Source organism: Gobius niger (genome assembly GCF_951799975.1).
Source record: "Gobius niger genome assembly, chromosome: 6".
NCBI classification, from domain to species: Eukaryota; Metazoa; Chordata; class Actinopteri; order Gobiiformes; family Gobiidae; genus Gobius; species Gobius niger.
Window position 1 is genome coordinate 17093849 of NC_136857.1, and position 20693 is coordinate 17114541.

At 38.8% G+C, this 20693-nt stretch overlaps 3 protein-coding genes across 3 annotated transcripts; 1 reads left to right on the plus strand and 2 right to left on the minus strand.

Annotated features, from left to right (window-relative positions):
• Positions 1–515: 515 nt before the first annotated feature.
• On the minus strand, positions 516–7918 carry abtb1 (ankyrin repeat and BTB (POZ) domain containing 1). Its single transcript, XM_079558704.1, has 12 exons — positions 7678–7918; positions 7351–7413; positions 7226–7281; positions 6073–6220; positions 4947–5106; positions 4826–4871; positions 4547–4663; positions 4256–4368; positions 3130–3228; positions 2888–3055; positions 2597–2797; positions 516–1028 (listed from the first exon to the last, which is right to left on the minus strand). The coding sequence occupies exons 1-12, from the start codon at positions 7731–7733 to the stop codon at positions 822–824; spliced, it is 1434 nt and encodes a 477-aa protein (XP_079414830.1). The 5' UTR covers positions 7734–7918; the 3' UTR covers positions 516–821.
• A 968-nt stretch (positions 7919–8886) lies between these two features.
• LOC306964783 (deoxyribonuclease gamma-like) lies at positions 8887–12292 on the minus strand (the record flags this gene model as incomplete). The annotated part of the gene is made up of 9 exons (XM_079558936.1): positions 8887–9017; positions 9668–9758; positions 9857–9953; positions 10132–10289; positions 10441–10553; positions 11229–11341; positions 11406–11492; positions 11837–11925; positions 12212–12292. The coding sequence occupies 9 exons, from the start codon at positions 12290–12292 to the stop codon at positions 8887–8889; spliced, it is 960 nt and encodes a 319-aa protein (XP_079415062.1).
• A 2950-nt stretch (positions 12293–15242) lies between these two features.
• Positions 15243–19238, plus strand: LOC306964582 (intermediate filament protein ON3-like; the record flags this gene model as incomplete). The annotated part of the gene is made up of 9 exons (XM_079558651.1): positions 15243–15506; positions 15711–15919; positions 16091–16151; positions 16230–16325; positions 16636–16800; positions 17235–17360; positions 18604–18824; positions 18934–18980; positions 19100–19238. 9 exons carry the CDS (start codon positions 15243–15245, stop codon positions 19186–19188), a joined length of 1278 nt encoding a protein of 425 aa, XP_079414777.1. The 3' UTR covers positions 19189–19238.
• Between the last annotated feature and the right edge of the window lie 1455 nt (positions 19239–20693).

Here is a 20693-nt window from a genome sequence, read left to right on the forward strand (position 1 = left end):
AAATGGCGCCATCCTCAGGCAGAAGTAAGCTAAAGTTTTGCTGACATATTTCATCCATAATGTATGTTATAAAACAGAGCAATCTATCTTAATGCTCTGTCTGCATGCCCTCCTGCCACTCAGTCTTTCCAAAGGCATTCTGGCTGGCAGCTCTAATCTATAATCATATTCACTCTGCAGCACACATCCAAGCCATCAAATTCTGGTTACTCACTACACTTTCAAACAAGTCACTGACCCTCTGATGTGCCCATTCAGTGATTCGAAAACCCTGCCCACACCCATTTGTTGAGGCTGAAGATGCTGAATAGAAAGAGAACAATCCATGCTTTATTATCACAATGGACAGCTTCTTATTAATTTGTAACATAAGACACAAATAAAGCGGAAGACATTTGGATAGCAAGTGTCCATGCTCTTAACACCAAAAAAATATGGAAAATAATAGAAAATATTTTCTGAACATACACAGCACCACTTTAAGGGGGGCAGTGTTCAAGCATCAGCCTATATCCTGTAGGTTGCATTGTATTCACACGTATTTGATCATTTTAACAATGATCTGGACCTAGTTAATTTGCAAATTAAAAGCAGTATAAACCACATAAGGCTCCCTTTTTTTTTCATTTTTTGACAAAGGTAAAAACTAATCAAGCTAAAATCAACAACTCATTGTTGATAAATTCATGGTGAAAGACTGAGGTCTATATCTGCAGTTTCTCAAGTCACACTTTTTCTTTTCTTTCTTTTCACATTTAAGTCTTACGCCAAAAACGTAATTGAAAGAAAATGTAAAATAAACAAACACCGGTTTCCAGTCTTTAACATTCAATATTAATGTCGCATAAGAGCTGCTCCAGGGCCGCGTGCTTCTGACTGGCCTCTTCAATGGCGCTGTAGGTCTGCACGTTGCTGGAGATGTGATAACGGATGTCGTCCACAAGGGGGACCGAGTCAGTCTCGTGTCGCCCCTTCACAGAGGCTGCGTCCTCTTTGATGAGCTCGGCGAATTCGGGGTCAAGTACCAGCTAGAAAAGACAAAAAAATGAATATTAAGTTTGACGAGGTACACAAAGAAGCAGCTGCCATATGCACCTAAAACCATGCTGTGCTTCACTGTGATTTTAACCATGTTATAAAGTTGTTCTCTCATGAAAAACACACCTGGAGTTGTGCTTTAGTTTAATTGGTGTAATTTCACGCACATTTGAAAAATTTTCAGTCTGCATATTCAGTCTGTTTCATTCTAATGGGCAAACACTCGACCTTCACCTGCTGATGTCATGAGGTGGTGCTTCGCTTTAAGTCCACACAGCATCACCAAGTTTTGGTATGATCTTTATAGCCCTTAAATATACCTCAACTACAAAGCACATGTTGCAATCACTCACAATATCTAAAAGCTATTGTAGGCATTAATAAAGAAGCTTCACCCTCTAAGGATGAGTTCATTCATTTTGTGAACACAGAAATAATGGCAGATTTAATTTTTCTAATGTTCATAAAATGTGAAATACCAATTAGTCTATGTAAGCTCTTTTTTTTAATGCAGGTAACATAAATGCTTAAAAAAATTTAATATCTCAACTGGACTTTGTTTTGATTTGATTTGTTGTTGTATCAACTAAGACGTTCATCATCAGTCTTTGAGACTGAGCACTGGTCTTATATACACAGCTGTAGGTTGCCAGATTAGATGGTAAACCTCCCTTTGAGGCGATCCACCTTTAGTCTAAGGGGGAAAGATGTTAACTCTCAAACTTCTGATAGTCTTGATAAGATGTCCTTAACCACTTAACCCCCACCTGAACCGGGCACGTTTTCTCAAGTCCGGCTTTACTCAAATCTAAAAGCTTCTGGACTGGACAAAACTGATTGTCGCAGTGTTTGTGTTTTGTTTTTGTCTCTTTTTTTGTTTTGTTTTTGTCTTTTTTGTTGCTTTCTTCATCACTTTTTTTGTTGCTTTTTTACACTTTTTGTTGTGTTTTCGTCACATTTTTGTCACTTTATTTTTTTGTCGCTTTTTATTGTGTTATTGTTGCATTTTTTTGTTGCTTCTTTGTGGCTCTTTTTTTGCTTTTTCCTCACTTGTATATTGTGTTTTTGTCACTTGTATATTGAGTTTTTGTCACTTGTATATTGAGTTTTTGTGGCTCTTTCTTCTATTTTCCTCCTCGTTTTTTGTTGCTATTTTGGCGCTTTTTTCAAGACGCTTTTAGATATGGGTAAAGCCAAACTAGAGGGAATGTGCTCTTGCCAGGTGGTGCATTTTCACTAGTTCAGCGCTACCTCAGCGTTGTCACTTTTTTATCCATTGTATTCGTCACATGTTTTGTCACATTTTTCATTGTTTTGTTGTCACTTTTCAGTCGCTCTTTAGTCGCTCTTTTGTTGCATTTTCATCCTCGTTTTTGTCACTATTTTGGGTAAAGCCAAAACTGGAGAAAATGTGCTCGGGTCACGGGTTAACTGACTTACAAAGCCAGCATAGTGCATTGTTATACTCATTTAGTAAACTTGATTTACAAAAACCTTCTGTTTCTGCCCCTGTAAATAAGTTATAGTTTTGAGAGTCACTTAGAACCCATATTCATACCTGCTCGATGATCTTCGCCATGTACTCGGTGCATTGATCTTCCAGTCTAGAAAGGCTGAAGAGACGAGCGGTTTTCCACAAACAGATGACGTTGTCTCGGTTCAAAGCCTGGGCCAGAGTTTTCCCACAGAGACGCTTGAGGCCCGGCAGCAGGTACATGTCGGCCACACACAAGACGTCAAACACATTATCCATCGAGAGCTGTAAAGACATTCATAAACTGTCAGGAGTACGTTTACGTGGTTCAATTTACGTATAATCAATTAGGTATTATATCAAGTTCAGGCCCACCTCAGTATCGTCACTGTAGATGTAAAACATGACGTGGATGAAGATTTTATGGGAGATGTTGTGGAGAGTGATGACCGGAGTATTGGGCTGAGACAGCAGCTGACCGCCTTCACAGAAGTGGTCTTTAAGTAGGGCCCTGAAGAAGTCACTGCGTCCACAGAAAAACGCCTGAGGAGAACAACACGTCACTGTTTGCAGTAGTATTAAAAGATGGCATTTTTGAGCATAAGAATGAACTGTACCTTATGACACAAGAAGTTGTAACCATCCACTGAAAAGCATATGTCGGGATACGTGGAAAAGTTTTTTGCTTTGTTGAAGGGAAGCTCGCCAAATCCAAGCTGAGGAGTATACACAAAAGTTTAATAATGCCATATACGAGCATCTTACATCACACCTAATAAAGTTGTCTAAAAGGCCTTTAAGGGACTAGATGGAAGTTGACATTTTTATACTTGCTACTGCCACCTCAGGTCTTACGCGTAACTGCAGGTTCTATATTAAGCTGTGCTTCACGGCACTTTGGACCCAAATTAACACCTTTTTGAGTGACAGTGCAAGATTTTAGTGGCAGTTGTGGTGAATAGGTCTGGGCTCATTCTACACATTAGGACATTGCTTGAACATGTAGGGAGGAAAATACTTAATTTAAACATGTTTAAACTCTGTATAGTCCCTTTAAAGGAACATTGAAACATGTACTATGCTGCAATCTAGCAAAAAAAAAAACATATTAAACAATTTGGGCCCGATCTTCCGCCTGGTGCAACAACAGCGTTGCTCAATACATTGGAATCTTCATACAAACAATGGGGCGCCAGTAGTTTCGCCGGTAGCTTATGGCATCATTTAGAAACATCAAATGCAGCCTGCGCCTCTTCTTAAAGGGACTATACAGAGAGAAAAAATTGTAAAATTATGTGTCTACATGTTCCAGCCATGTTCTATTGTGTAGAATGAGCCCAGACCTGTTCCCCACAACTGACTCTAAAATCCTGCACTGTCACTCAAAACGTTGTTACTTCGGGTCGAATTGCCTCATGCCCGAGCTTAATATAGAACCTGCAGTTACACGTATGACCTGAGGTGGCAGTAGTGAGTATAAAATAGCCCCTTTAAGTGCTCGCAGGCCAAACTACAAACGATTTGTCCCACTGTGAGTTAAACACTGTCCACCCTCCAAATATATCAATGATCTCACTCTGGCGCCAATGTTAAAGAGCCCGGGCAAACTCCACACCGCCGAAATGTGATCAAAACACCAGCAATCCAGGTAACAGTGAAAGGTAATTGTTACTGAAACTTCTGCGCCGACTTCTAAAGGTTACTTGTGTTACTTGTTAGTTCACATTACTCAAGTGTTTTTACCTGAAGCTCTGCAGGAAGCGCACAGTCAGCTAATTGGGCCAGTTCATCCTGCACTATGCAGTTCTGTGGCTCCAGACTTAATACCTTTACGCAGATGCCAGGTTTGTTGGACACTATGGAAACAGGCACAGACAAAAAGAAGGCCAAAGTTATCTCAAGCAAGACATTAAATTGATATGAAAGAGATTTTAAACACAACTACACAGATGTGGTAAAATGTGAATTCAATCTTTTCTGCTTAAGATTTAAGTAGTTAAACTAAAATTCAGTGTGTGTATAATATTAACGTACCAAAATCATAAACTTGTTTGCACTTATTCTCCAGCTCTTCGATCAGAACAGCCATTTTACACTGTTTGGCCAGTCGACTGCAATCTTCCAGGAAGCTTATATCAATATCCATACGGCCTAGAACACACAAAATAAATTAGTCATTTGCAATAAAACCAACCCTTTTTGCTGTGTATTTGAAGCATGTTTCATGATTAATCTCTCTGTTCACTGACTGACCATTCTGTGTACTCAACAATACTTAAAGCAAATGAGAGCTTATTAAAATAAAACTATCACCTGTATAGATATATTGCAAAATTGCTGCAAATGCTGATGGATTAATCTGAGAAGAAAATAAACAGATTATAGGGAGAATACAGTCGAGTGCAACAAACAGTAAACATTGTGATGTTATTACCAAAGGGTGTTTTAATGTGATGAGAGTCTTTCCTCTCCATTTTGTGTTGAACATTTCAGAAAAGTACTCGGAACGAGCGCTGAGGACACATCGATGTGCTGAAAATGTTTGTCCATGAACCAGAAAGTTCACGTCACTGTGTTGCCCCTGCTCCAATAAACTAAAGCAAAACACAAATAACTCAATTAGTTAATTGAATACAAATGCAGCACTGTGACAAAATGTATGGCGTATGCTACACTACAGCTTAAGTAAATAGATAGTGGTTTATTTTTCTTTTGCAATGGGAATCAAATAGAAGTTAGTAATATAGGCCAAGGACAATGATTCATGTGTTACTTATTGTTTTTTTTAACCAGAACTGTTTAATTCCCACAATTTTGAGATATAGTCCAACTTCAATAAATTTACCCAGGGTTCCCAGGGTGCTGAGGGCCCCTGGTGTATCATTTACGCATTAAAGGAACAGGCCACCGTTTTTACATACTGAGATATGTGGTTACCTAGGCTTAGATAGAAGATAGAAGCTACCAAGCTCTTCCATGTTTTCTCTATTTAAATATGGTGTTATGCTATAAAGTATAATTACACAAAATGAAACAATGTGGATTTTCTAAACGGACAAAAAGGATAACTATATTGTAAGGCGTAATAATACCAGGAGTAGTTCGACATCCACGCAGTAATATCTTCACTTTACTGTGCAGATGTCGAAGTGTATTATTACGCCTTACAATATAGTTCCCCTTTTTATCCGATTAGAAAATCCACATTGTTTCATTTTATGTAATTATACTTTGTAGTGTAACACTTCCCGTAACCATATTTAAATAGGGAAAACGTGGAAGAGCTCGGTAGCTTCTAACTTCACCTCGTTTGGAGCTATAGAGGAGAGGAGGAGAGGCTAAACACTAACGCCGTCTGTGCTGTGTTTACGTGACTGAGGGCACGCATGAAGACCAGACAGGTACAAATGAACTTGTCAAAGCCAAGGTAAAGCACATATCTCATTTTGTAAAAATGGTGGTGTTTTGGGGGGAAATCTTATCTCTCAGCACCCCCAAACGAAAATATCTTCCGCATTCAGCCCTGAAATTGTCTCAGGCGGTATTACAGATGGACTCACGTGTAGAGAAAGTGGTTGAAAGCATCCGGCTGCTGCATTGGACTAGTGTTGATGCAGTTGTATTCTTTTAACAGACGTCGGATCTGATCACTCAGAGAGCCGTACATGCATCGCTCTCCGTCAAACGTGTTGGCTTCACACTTTGCACCTGAGGCACAAGCAACAGCTCAAGTGTATTCTCTGCATTAAACGTGGCACGATAGAAGAGGTGGAAAAGTATTATATTCGACCTAAGTCTAGAAAACACATTGGGAAAACATATGTACTCCATGGTAGAAATAAGGAACGGTTAATTAGTGTTATAAAACATTAGTAGTGGTGATATAAACATAATACAAATACTTTATGGTAAAAAGCCTGATTTATGAACTGAAATGTAGACCTCAGCTCAAACAAAAACTTTCCTCCAGTTTCATTTAACACTAGGGCTGCAACTAACGATTATTTTGGTAATCGATTAATCGACCGATTATTTTTACGATTAATCGATTAATCGCTTGGCTGTGAAAGGTGCATGGAAATTGTATTTTTTTCAATTTTTTTATCACATAGTGCTAAAGTGACGCCACTTGAGGACACGTGGATGGAGTAAACTTAAAGTAAACGTTTGTAGGAGGCTCTTTGTGCTAATTCTGCTTCTGATTGGACGAGACAAAGACAGATATTTATGAAATTTAAGATGAACACTGCAGACCCTAACTTTAAAAACAAAGTAGGTTTTCATCCAAAATACATAATTGTCATGTCTTTTTTGCTCAATTTTAGTCTGTGTTTACTAGAAAACGATTGATCGATTACTGGAATAGTTGACAACTATTTCAGTAATCGATTAGTTGTCGATTAATCGATTAGTTGTTTCAGCCCTATTTAACACACAAATTGTCTTGTTCAAACATGTCTGTAAACATGTCTGGATAACGCCCCGTGACGATTATTGAAATTTGACCAGAGTAGAGATTGTGATTTCGAAAATTAAATTCATTTCCAAACCCTTAATTTGAGCCAACTGATGTATCCGGCATTATCATTTTTCCTTTGGACACATAACATTGGTGAACAGCAAGATGATTCTCCATTTGTTTAACCTTTGCTCAGCTAGTATTTACAACAGTTATTACAATACATTATACATCTATTGCATTTGAAGCCTTACCACTTGCCAACAAGTACTGGACCAGCTCTTCATGGCCACAGAGACAGGCATAATATCTGCAATGTGTAAAAACAATAATTACACGTTGAGGAAATGCAAAAACGTGCTGATGTGGTTGTACTCACAGTGGGGTGCTGTCCCACTTATCCCTCACATTAAGGTCCACATCTCTGTGTTCAACCAAGTATCTAAATAAAAACATACAGTCAAGGCCAAAATTGTGTTTTAGCTGCATTGTCCACAGTGATGTGTTTAAACCTTGCTGTCAATAGCAAGTTTGACAAACAAGGGATATTACAACTATTGCAAGCAAAATGACGAGTTGGTTTGCTGCTTAGGATCACATAGTTAACGTGGTTATAGCAGGCCTTCTATATTCCAGCAACGTCATGTTATTTTGGTGCATTTATCATCAAACTAATTGCGCCACAGCAGCTGCTTCTGTTGGTTACCTGACTCTGCAAATGTCGCCCTTTCTGCAGCTCGCAAACAGTTCGTGCACATCCATCGCGTCCTCAGAGCCTGCTGTCGTCTGTAAGACATGAATACGGCCCGTGGGCTGGACAGGGGACCGCTGGGGTACCGCTTTACTGACCGGACAGGGGAAATGTCAAGCTCGGTCTCGGAGAGTGGAGTTGTTGTTTACACGGACAGGAGCAGTGATGTTTTGGTCGAGAAGGAAGCCGAGATCACGTGATCATTGGTGCTTTCAGGGGCAGTGACGATGGTACGATTTTTGAGTTTCAAAACAAAACGTGGCTAAACAGTCACAGATGATGAAGAATAATTTAGATTTTTTGATAAAATGTCTTTTGTTTTTTCGTTCACAGAGGAATTCCCAGATTGTAAGGCTTTTGGAAATTACTTTATTACCCAGTAAAGCTCATTTTCTGCTGCGACATTGTGCACACTGCTAGCCTGGCTAACACCAGACTAAAATCACAAGTGATATTTAGTCTGGGGACCACCAATTCATTTTCTCGTAGGAGAGGTGTGGTTTACGATCGTCCATAGTCGTTTATTGGGCGATACGAAAAAAAAAAAAAAAAGTCTCATGCGTCTTATTATTTAGAACAAGGTCTAAAGCTTGATCAAAAAATACCATCGTGTCTGCTGCTGTCATGTTGGATCCGTAAATAAACTTTTTTTTTAAATTATCCGTAAATAAACTACAAGCTTCCATATATCGAATAGCGCGTCATCGTCTTGCCGTCCCTCCTCGCTCTGTGATTGGTTCCCAAATCCACCGGAGATTTGGCCATGGTCCCCAGGCTGTTGTGCAGTTCGAAATAATTCGAGCGCACACAGCAGCCTGGTGTTAGCCAGGTTAGCACACTGCAATATATTCACCACAACAAAGAAAAATGTGAACATGGTGAGACATTGAACGCATCATTAGGCAGTACAACACACCCACATATATATATATTTTTTTATTTATTTATTTATTTATTTCAGTCATGTTAGTTACATGTTTTCACATTTCAACAACTATACATGATTATTATTTTATATATATATATATATATATATATATATATATATATATATATATATATATATGTATACACATGTGTACAGTATATGAAGTACACACTTAAAGACTTCCCATTAACCATTTCCATTCAACTTGAAATGTTTAAGACAGGAAATGGAGAGATTCAGTCTTCATGATTCTTGAGTTGTGTTCTGGCGAGTTTGTGTCTGAGTAAACTGATCTGGAGCTGCAACTTCTCTCTCTCCAGCAGCAGGTTTTCCTTTTGGAGTTTCACCACATCCCTCTGTAAGTCTTCTGTGGGGACAAAAGAAACTCAGTCCATTTACACCTGTAATTATTATTATGTTTCTGTGTGGCGTTTGCATGTTCTCCTCGTGTCTGCGTAGGTTTCCTCCGAGTACTCCGGTTTCCTCCACCACTAAAAACATGCAGGGGTAACCGGAGTCCGCGCGGCCAGGATGAGTGAGAGTGCGATGTGGGACAACGGATGCAAATTAGTCCATGACTGAGTGCCTTGTTCACTAACATGCACTGTCACTAACAAATAAACCAATAAATAAATAAAATGTATGACTATTCCCCCCATATTTATTATAATTTGCTATTCCGATTAGTACATTGAGGATGACCAAATAAACGAATTTAGCTAAAGTTCAAACTCTTAGGTGAAGTTCAAACCATACACTACAAATTATGATTAAAAATACGTTTTCTTTTTAGGTAACATTGAAATACTGTTCGTTCCTTTTAGATCTGAAATATTTCCCCCTGCTAAGTGCTCGCGTACCCCCTGGAGTCCCCGTACCCCTGGTTGGGAACCCCGCTGTAGAAGACACATTGCAGACTGTTCTTGAAGCCTAGAATTTGTGTTTCTTTTGGACCCTCCTTGTCTTTGTTTTTGTTTTGTTTTTACTACTGAGCAGAAAAGACACAGTAATCGTTACCTGTGGATGAACTGCATTTTTCTTTAGTTTCTTGAGAACTGGAGCTCAGTAATTCAACCTCGACTGGATAATGATCACTAACCTCCAATGCCTTAAACAGAAAAGTACATGCATCAAACAAATCTTTGTATGTACGTAAAATAAAATGAAAAAATAAGACCACTTTGATTTTCTGTTTTTTTTTTTTACCTTTTCTTCAGTCATTCTAAACTCTTTGTGGAAGTTAAAAGGCTTGGCTGAATGTGGTACAATGGCGGCCAACATGTCATTTCCGTATACAACAATCCTATTTGAAACACATCATAAAAATTCATTGTAATAAACATATATTAATATTTAATACATTTCTGATTCTAACCAGACTTTAGCCTGTTAGTAGTATTGACTCTATGTATGGGGCTACATTCATAGGCCCATACACACCCCTCCTCTGAGACAAAATCAATAGCACAAGTGTAAAATACCGGTCATAGGTGTGTTCATTTGTGGTTTTTGCAGTCGTGTCAACATCATCTCCAATCAGCCAGTGGAAGTTTGTGTCACTGCGGATGCGAATCTTTTTCATTTCCTTCTTTGTGACATAAGCTCCATCTGCATTGAAATCTCCCAGGATCATTATGTTCTGCAAACATCACCAACATCACCAAACATCTATTCTGAAAATGTCTTAATAAATGTTTAAAAATGCGCTCATGTGATTCCAGACACGTCTCTGAGAACAGAACTGGGTACTCCAATGAATGGAGTTCATTTCCACTAATGAAGCCACATACGTCAGTTTTCCACTTGTCTTTGACCACCGTGAAGACGTCAAAAAGCTCGTCCAGCTCTTTCTCAGAGTCCCCTGGAGTAGTATGCACCGGGATCAGAACTATGTCCTTCAGCACTGTAGAGACATACGGTATTTACAAATATTTACAAGCCTGGTCTTGCCTTTTGTTCATGTGCCAGACTTTATTACGCTCAGTTGCCTCTGAATGTCTCCATGGATGTATAGGCATTGACTCACAAAGCAAGGAACCATGGGAACGGATTAGCAGCTCTTCAGTAAATATTTAGCATATTGTCAGTGTATGAGTCTCTGTCAGCCCTGGTATGTCCTGCCCAAGGACCATGACCGAAAATAGCTCCAGTTTCTGAATACACATGTGTCTTACATAAAAACAATACAGTGGTGAAAGATGCATATTTTTGTGTCCAAGTACAAATACAACTGAAAGTAAATAATTATTAGTTATTACTACACTGTGGAGCAGCACAATCAAATATATGATGATCAATTGAATGTTTTTTTTGTAAAATGGCACAGGTTGCATGGAAAGTATTCATGTGTTGTTTCAGGTTCATTTATAACAAATCAGTCTTGGCATAAAAAGTCATAACTACATGCTTTTAAAATGAAAAAATACAACAGAACTAAACATTTTCCTGCCATATTATCTTGACATATGACACTGTGCTGATGCAGCAACTATACTGTCTCAAACCTTTCACTCCAATCAGTAAAATCGGAGAGAAATTAAACTCTTGGCATCATGCCCTGATGTGTGAGTAAACAGACCAGTGTTGTGGGGTTGGAAGTGCAGGATGTACGGCTCCCGAGCAAAAGCGTCCTGGTCGTTAATTTGATTATCTTCATACTGGTAACTGTCAATCAACGTCACCACATCATCCCTTTAAATAAAACTGATATGTGATAAGACGCTTAAGAAAATAAAATAAGAAGGCAAGTCTCAACCTGTAGAGAAAGAGGAACTGCTCCTTGTATCTGGACCTTCCCAAACGGGCACTTAGCTGGATTGTGTAGTGATGGGTCGTACAGAACCTTAAACAAAGATCAATGGTATAAGTGGCAGCAATAGAAGTAGTAATACTTTGTTGCTGTAATATTAGTGCAGCAACACAATGGGGTGAACTTTACTTAACAGCACAGTAAAAACATGGCAATAGGATAGCATTAACTTGGTAACTTTAATGCGTTTACCAAGAGAATACTATATTTAGTGGTAAATTACTGCCATGATACTAAGTTGATAAAAATAAATGTCCTGTTTACATGTAATTTAACAATAATTACTATATCATTACATCCTTAAGTACCATATTGATTTCATTCTATTAGTAATACTGTGTATTCATTAGCGTATCTTTCATACTAAAAAGTCTTACTTGTTAAGTTCTTTCAAAAACACTTTGACCGACTCTCCGCTCACATCCACCACTTCAAGAATCAGGATTATGTCATATCGAGACACAATCTACAAAAAACATCAATCATCTAAGTATTTGTTCAAGACTGAGACATTGACATTAACATTAACATTATACTTCACCTAAACTAAACACAACACATTGTTACAGGAAAATGATTCTATCTTTATGTCTGGCTCCTAGAATAAGACTCCACCTATGTATTTGACTAAGGAAATATTACATACTGCATGTTAAGCAACATTATGTGTCCATAGAAAGATGTACTATGACACTTGAATGTACAGATAAACAATCCTACCACTACATACACTTATCTTTGTTTGATTTTACCTTTACTAGAGTTGAAAGAGCATCAAGATTTGAAACTTTAGACAGCCCAAATCTCTGTACGTTGAACGACGCAATCTTCATGTCTGAATTGTCCTGAGAAAGTTGCAAATATGTTTCTGTCCTGATTCTTAACCTGCTCCAATGATGTATTTGAGGTGAGTGGGGCAGATTTTGATACTTGACTTCAGTGGGAAAGCCCACGCCTGCTTGTGTTGTTTCAAGCTTTGGGTGTCAGGTGCTTAAGAAAAATAGAGGTGGCAGAAAAGAATGAGCCAGGACGACTGAACCGGTTTCTGGCTTTGTCCCAGCTGTCGTAAATAATAAAACTTATTACCATCATTAATAACTTCACTAAGTGGGACTGAGACAGCTACTCAAAGTATAAACATGAGCTCTTGGCTCCGCTTATATCAAATTCCACTTTTACTATTCTCTACCACAGTTACTATATTCTGCCAAAACAACAGTGGATGAGCCAGAATTACTGAACTTGGTTGCATTTTACTCAGAAGATGAACTTTTTGGAATTACAATTACATAATTCAGCTGCTTTACATTTGTTTTTTAAGTTTGAATCGCTGATGCCAGTTGTTTTCCTCATTTGAGCGGGACATAAATGTTGGCTCTGTTTCTATTTTTACAGAAGACATGACGACATTGAGACAGGCTGCAGACAGTGAACCAGCCACACGAGACTTTAACAATGCAGTCTTTACAGCCATGACAGTATTCACAGGAAGAGATGGGTAGCACTCAGTTGCATTTACTCAAGTAGCTTTCTGAGGTAACAGCAGTTTTTACTTGAGAAATATTAAAATGTATATGTACTGAATAGTAACTCGTACCATTTGGTGTAAATCTTTAAGTGACAAATCTTACTGTTTACGCGTAAAATAGATGTATTTTTTTGTTTACCTCAAAAGCATCATTAGGAAGAATTCACAGGCCTATGTTTTATATGTTTTTTAATTATAGTATGTTTTACAATTTTCACATATTTTGTTTCTCATCATTTATGTCACCACTAAAACATGAATCAAACAGTTACTCACAGTACTCAAGTAACATTTTCCCCAAGTTCTTGTTACTCCTACTTATATTTGGGCCACTACTTTTTTACTTCTAACATTACTCTTACTGTAGTAAATATTTGTGGCCACTCTACACACCTCTGTTCACAGGTATAGAGTCAGTTATTTCTTTATTTGTTTATGTATTTGGTCGGGACAGTGCATGTTAATGAACACACATGTGACTCATGCATGTAAACACACCACGCCGGATTGTAACCATGAGCTAATTTACATCCATTGTTCCACAGTTTCACTCTCAAATACAATCTCATTCATACTGGCCTGTTGTGTACATGTTTTTAGCGGTATTGGGAAACCGGAGTACCCGGAGGAAACCTACACAGACACAGGGAGAACATGCAAACTCCATGTAATTTGGTATTTTTTGTCAGTGACAGTGTACAAAGTTGGTACAACTTGTATCAGAGGCTATAATAGCTGTGTGGTATCAGAGGGTTTGTTATATTCCACATTAATTTAGCTTTTTTGCAGTAACATTTATTTTATTTATTCAACTTCTCTTGGTGCTGTTGTGAGTTATTTCTCCAGACTTATGACATAATAGTCTTTGTATTTGGAGACATAGTTTTGCTGCCAGAGGTGGAAAGTAATAAATTAGCTGTAAAGACAGTTTTGTGAGAGAAGGGACTACACCTGTCTTGCGAGGTTGAAATTCCTTAGACAGTAAATGTATGCTGTTGGAGAAGTCATCTGCTGGAAGTAATAGGCAAACTGTAATAGTGACAAACCATAACTAACATTTTTTATGTTCTAATTGGGCACAATAAAAAAAACAATCTCATACCCTTTAAAAGTAATGAATGTACTTCTACTCTTACAACATACAACTGATAACAGAGACATGAACTTCCTCGCGAGGCTGGAATTCCTCGGAGGGGAGAAATGCAGCCTTTACAGCTATGAGTAGGTGGGAAATGAGTTGGACTGGTTTACCCACATCTCTCCACGGCCACACCCGGTTTTAGATCTATAAACCGGGGCTGAAGGAGATAAGATGCACAGGCGGGCTCAATCTCAGCGCGGACTCACTACTTCAGCATCCAGTATCCAGTATCCCACACCACACAGGTAAGAACATTTTTTATTCATGTATCAATTGCAGAAGTGGAAGAAATAGTGAAAAATGATGAATGAAAAAATGGACTGCTTCTGTATTTGTGGATTCAATTCAAGCACAATTCATCTTTGAATGACTCTTTCTGAGTTGTTTTGTATCTATTCATTATTAGTTATTACTTTCATTAGATTATGCAGTTATTATTGCCACGCTGGTTGCTACCATCAACACTACTTTCATCTACCACTACAGATACTTCTGCTACTACACTGTGTACTACTAAAACCATCAGTATCACCAGATCTACAGCGCAGCTACTTTTCACTGGTGGAGGAGCTTAAGCCCATATTTTCACTATGTTAACTATGTTTTCTGTTTAATGAAAGCCTCTTAGCTGGCAAAAAAAAAAAAGATTTGGGTGTAATTTTTCATGATTAGTTTATAGGCCTATTCCAGTATTCTTATTAAACTGTTGCAAAATTATAATCTTTGGCTAAAACTTGTCCTGTTTGGTCCCAGGACACACAAAAATGACTTCTTCAGGACATGATTTATGATGAGGACTATGACGAGGTCCTACACACATCATAGTCCTCATCACAAATCATGTCCACACACCAAATTTCATAACCTTGTCTATATATGTGTGTATGTGACATGTAGACAAGTTTATTAAATTTGGTTCAAAACATCCTGATAAAACAATAACGATATACCATTACTTCTTTCTTTAGAGGGCTAATGTTTGTTCTCTTCAGAGTAGGACCCAGAGAGCATTCATATCAGTTTGCCAAGTATATCAATGCTATACTGCTTCTCCAATTAGTAATAAACTGCCTATTCCACAATTCTGTCTCCTCTACAGATTTGGACCACAGCCATGAGTCTAAGGAGCAAACGTAGCAGCTCTCGCCCCGGGGTGTACGCCTCTTCTGCGGGCTTCAGCAGCATGTCAATTGGCTCCTACAGCATACCGCGGATCAGCACCGGGAACCAGGGGCCCCCCATTACAGCTGTGACCATAAACAAGAGCCTCCTCACCCCCCTCAACCTTGAAATTGACCCCACTGTGCAGGTCGTCCGCACCCAGGAGAAAGAGCAGATCAAGAGCCTCAACAACCGCTTTGTCTCCTTCATTGATAAGGCAAGTAATGCAGGGTGTTGCCAAAAAAGAGTTACGCTTGAATTGGTACCCGGAAGTATCTGGGACTTGGTATGAAACACGGAAAATGCAGCCTATAAGTAGATCTGCTCTTTTCTTGACCGAGTCTGGCATGATAGATCCATATAGTTTTGATCAATTGCCCTGTGTTACCATTGATAATAACTATTTTTTGATGAATCCCAGGTGAGACACTTGGAGCAGCAGAACAAGATGCTCGAGACAAAGTGGTCACTGTTGGAGGGACAGACCCAGAGCACCTCAAAAATTGAGCCCATGTTAAAGGCCTACATTACGTCTTTGCAACAGCAGCTTGAATTCGTGAAGAATGACAAATGCAAACTGGAAATGGAGAATGAAGTCATGCACAAAAATGTTGACACCTTCAAGACTAAGTAAGTTCTACACACTCGCCATTATAAACTAAACCTCTCTCTACTCTGTTTTGGAGACAAGTTAGACCTAATTCAATCCTTAATTAGTAATTGTATAGATTTTTTTTGGCTGCTTTTTCTACCTGCAACATGAGAGATCATTTTAAAGGTGATATTTGTGAACTGCTCTAGGTATGAAGAGGAAATCAACAAGAGGAATGATGTTGAGAATGACTTTGTGTTGCTCAAAAAGGTAAAATGAGCACTATAAAGTGAGTTACAAAAAACAACAAAAGCTTGAATAGTTTTGTTTCCATTTCTGTTCCTGCAGGATGTCGATGCAGGTTATTTGTCCAAAGTGGAGCTGGACGACAAAGTGATTTCAGTCGCTGAAGACTTGAACTTTTTCAAGAACATTTATGATGCTGTAAGATTTATTTTTTCTCCTTTTCTTCTATTCAGTTTATGCAGATGGGTTATTGCAAATTCAGACTCAAATAAGTATATCCAGTCAGCTGCACACATGTGATACAGCTACTCCAACTGATTTGCCCACCGCATGAGCTATGAAGCCTCCACACCAGTTATGTCACAGACCCTTATTAAAATTAGATGTCCTTGAGTTGAGAGATCTTTTGCTAGTTTGTTGTTGTTGTTTTTAAATTTTGCCAGCACTGAAATCATGTAATACTGATCTCTGATACTTTGTTTGCATGGGGTTTCTTTTGCACCAACAGGAGATCCGTGAGCTGCAGGAGAGCATGAAGCAGACGTCGGTGGTGGTTCAGATGGACAACTCCCGCGGCCTCAACATGGAGCAGGTCATCGCTGACGTCAAAACTCAGTACGAGGATATCGCCCATCGCAGCCGGGAGGAGGCCGAGGACTGGCACAAGACAAAGGTACAGCAAAGAAAGACATTAAACAGGCTGGGAATGGCACTGTGATAACTGACAGGAGGTTTAAAAAAATCCGTCTTCAAAGATCTTTTAAAATGTAAGATGTCATACACTAGTTACAAATTAGCATTGAGTTGAGTGAGACTGACAAACAATGATTATAATGGACAAATGGGTGCGGGCATTTACAAATCTCCAGCTCTTATGGGGTGCTCCCAGGTGCAATTGCCAGTAGTATGTACAAACATATTATCAAAAGTTGTCTAATGAAGGCAGAGCGAAATAAAGGTTCAAGAAGGTGCTTAATAGAGAGGATATCATGCATGCATACAGCACAAAAAGACAATCACATCAGACAATCAGAGACCAATAAAAATCCCTATCAGCAAACCACTAATTACAGGCTCTTGTTTCTGCTTGATCTTTGCCTTTTCCAGTTTGACACGATGGCATCTGAGGCCGACCGGTATGGAACTGAGCTGAAGAGCTCCAAGTCAGAAATCTCTGAGCTCACCAGATTGATCAACCGTCTGAAGAATGAGATCGAGGCTGCAAAAGCGCAGGTGAGCAGGCCAATAATGCCAAAAGAACATCTATAACTCACTGGCTTAATATGCAAAGGGTGGTAAATGAGTTGTAGATTTAGGAAGCAGCATTAAATTACCTCAAACTGGATGGACGGCATATCATTTTGTAGTTTGTATTACAACTGTGAACATTTTTGAGTAGCAGGTCACAAACTTTGGTCTGGCATAATAATCAGATTCATCAGGTTTGGCAGGCTTTCTACTTTTATCTTGATGCAGGTATCTTCAGGTGAAACTAACAAAGCAGCAACACATACCAGAGTATTACTGACAGACGAATTATACACTGAGAGGGCGCTGCATATTTTTGTTTGGGGGTGTTGCTTCAATACAACAATGAACAACACATACACCAACACCTAGGTCATATTGCCAAGACTGAAGCATATCACTTCAGTTACAGTGGAACAAAGAACGTTTATTTCAGTCCACATAACACAACATGCTTTTTTGTTTTACTACATTTGTAGTTTAAAGGAACAGGCCACCGTTTTTCCATACTGAGATATGTTCTTACCAGAGTTTAGACGAGTTGATGCGTAGCTGTCTGGTCTTCACGCGTGCCCTCAGTCACGTAAACAGAGCACAGACAGCGTTAGCACAGCCTCCTCTTCTCATCTATGTATCCAAATGGAGGTGAAGTTAGAAGCGACCAAGCTCTTCCACATTTTCCCTATTTAAATATGGTTACATGAGCCTGTACACAATCCAAGTATAGTCACACAAAATTAAACATGTCGATTTTCTAAGCGGATAAAAAGGGGAACTATATTGCAAGGCGTAGTAATATTACAAAGCCTTGCAATATAGTTCCCCTTTTTATGTGCTTAGAAAATCAACATGATTATTTTGCATGACTACACTTGGAACATTTAAAGGCTGATGTAACCATATTTACATAGGGAAATTGTGGAAGAGCTCAGTTGCTTCTAACTTCACCTCTGTTTGGATCCACAGATGAGAATAGGAGAGGCTGTGTGCTAATTCTGTCTGTGCTCTGTTGTGACTGAGGGAATGCGTAAAGACCAGACAGCAACGCATCAACTCGTCTAAGCTAAGCTAAGAACATATCTCAGTATTTAAAAACTGTGGCCTATTCCTTTAAACACCATAAAATACTAACACTTTTTGTTCCACCGTATTTTTTTTTTTAAATCTTTTTTTTGACTGCACCTCTGTTACTATCTACTATACAATCTTACTATTACTTTCCCTTCAGCGTGCTGCTCTTGAGATCCAGATCGCTGATGCAGAGGCGCGTGGGGACCTGGCCATAAAAGATGCCAACGCCCAGATCCATGACCTGGAGGTGGCGCTACAGAGGGCCAAACAGGACATGGCCCGACAACTGCGGGAGTACCAGGAACTCATGAACGTCAAACTGGGGCTGGACATTGAGATCTCCACCTACAGGAAACTGCTGGAGGGAGAGGAGCAGAGGTGAGTGGTTTCTGTTGCAGCAACTATGGGCCTAAGTGGTGAACAGAGTTGTCAGGGGTGTGCGTTTTATGCATATTACATAACTTAACTGCTTTTTATTCCTTTACAGGATTGGTCAAGAAACAATCCTAAGCATTCAGACTGTGCCCACCAGAAGTAAGTCATAGGTACTACAAACATCAGGTGCTACTGTTTGTCTCAAGTGCCAGTGTTAATCTCAGTATTTTAAAGACAGCTGTGTACTAACAGGCCAACAATGTTATCTTCTTTTTAAGGCTACTCCAAAAAGAAGGTTGAAAGAAGGCTGTCAGGTCCCATTGTAATCAAAACCATGGAAACCAACGATGTGACTTACCACCAATGAAGCGATCCTTTCTCCGACAAATATTCTGCCTCTGCCGTCTGAGCCTTGACTGTGGTGTCTCTTTTGACATGTGAAGTCTTACATGTAATTGAAATTAATAAAAGGTGCTCTTTATCCATCCACAGTTACCATTGCCTTTGTTTTAATACAGATGATGGAAATTGAACTACACTCACAACCAGACAACATGGACTGAATTTGGTCATGGGTAACACAACCACCACAAAGGGACTGTGTATCTTATATCCTGGAAAAAATAAGTTGAAGGGCCCTCTAGTCTTTAATAATATTTATTATTAAAGGATTAAGTAGGCTATTATTCCATCTGTTTTTTCATCTTTTATTAGGCTAAAAACACACACATTATATACATGTATACACATATAAATATAAACATACATACTTACTCTTAGTCCTACAAAAATGTAGCTTCAGTTAAGATTTACTCTAACATTTCTTTTCACAGAAATTGCATGTAAATTGAAATTACTAAATCAATTAATTTGTATTTTATTGTATTCAAACATATACTGTGCTCACATTCACTGCTTCTCCCAAAAGAGCAAAGCACAGACCTTTGCTTCATGTCACCCAAATGGCATGAAGCTCCTACAAATTGTGTCACTGGAATTCATTTTAAATTCATTTTAGTCCCCTCTTTCCATCCAGCTTTGACTAGTCAGCAAAAACAACTAGAGACCTTTGTAGCAACTACCTCCAATTTTATCCAGTTTTGGTCCAATTTCAGTCAGGGAAAATAGCCTATCCCTTTGGCCAAAATCATGATGAAATATTTTCGTCAATGTTTTACTTCAGTGTTTTTATTAAAGGAACAGGCCACCATTTTTACATACTGAGACATGTTCTTACCTGAGCTTCGACAAGTTGATACATACCTGTCTGGTGTTTGTGTGTGCCTTCAGTCACGCAAAACGACCAAAGATGTTGTTAGCAATTGGCCTCTCCCAGCATAATCCTATAGCTCCAAACGGGGGAGAAGTTGAAAGCTACCACGTTCTTCCATGGGCACACACAAAGACCAGACAGGTACGCATTAACTCGTCTAAACCCTAAAGAACATATCTCAGTATGGAAAAACGGTGGCCTGCTCCTTTAATAATAACAATAGTAATAATAACAAAAATAATAATAATAATAATAATAATAATAATAATAATAATAATAATAATAATAATAATAATAAAAGTTTAAACGCATTTACTCGCGAAACTACCACTGTGCGCATGCGCAGTGGAACTTTCAGTGCCGCTTGAATAAAGTAGTGCATGTCGACGTAACACCGGCGCCTGTCAGACAACACCCAGGAATGAAAAAATACTAAAATACTTTGCTTTATTTCCTGTTTCCTTGATATTGGAAAAAAACAAAAACGATTCATTTTTTTCAACTTTGTCCACCGTGCTTCCTCATTCTCTATTTGCGCGTAAGTTTGACAAATCAATCTAGGAAAGCAGCTAAAACTATGCCTGCAATCAATGCTTCTA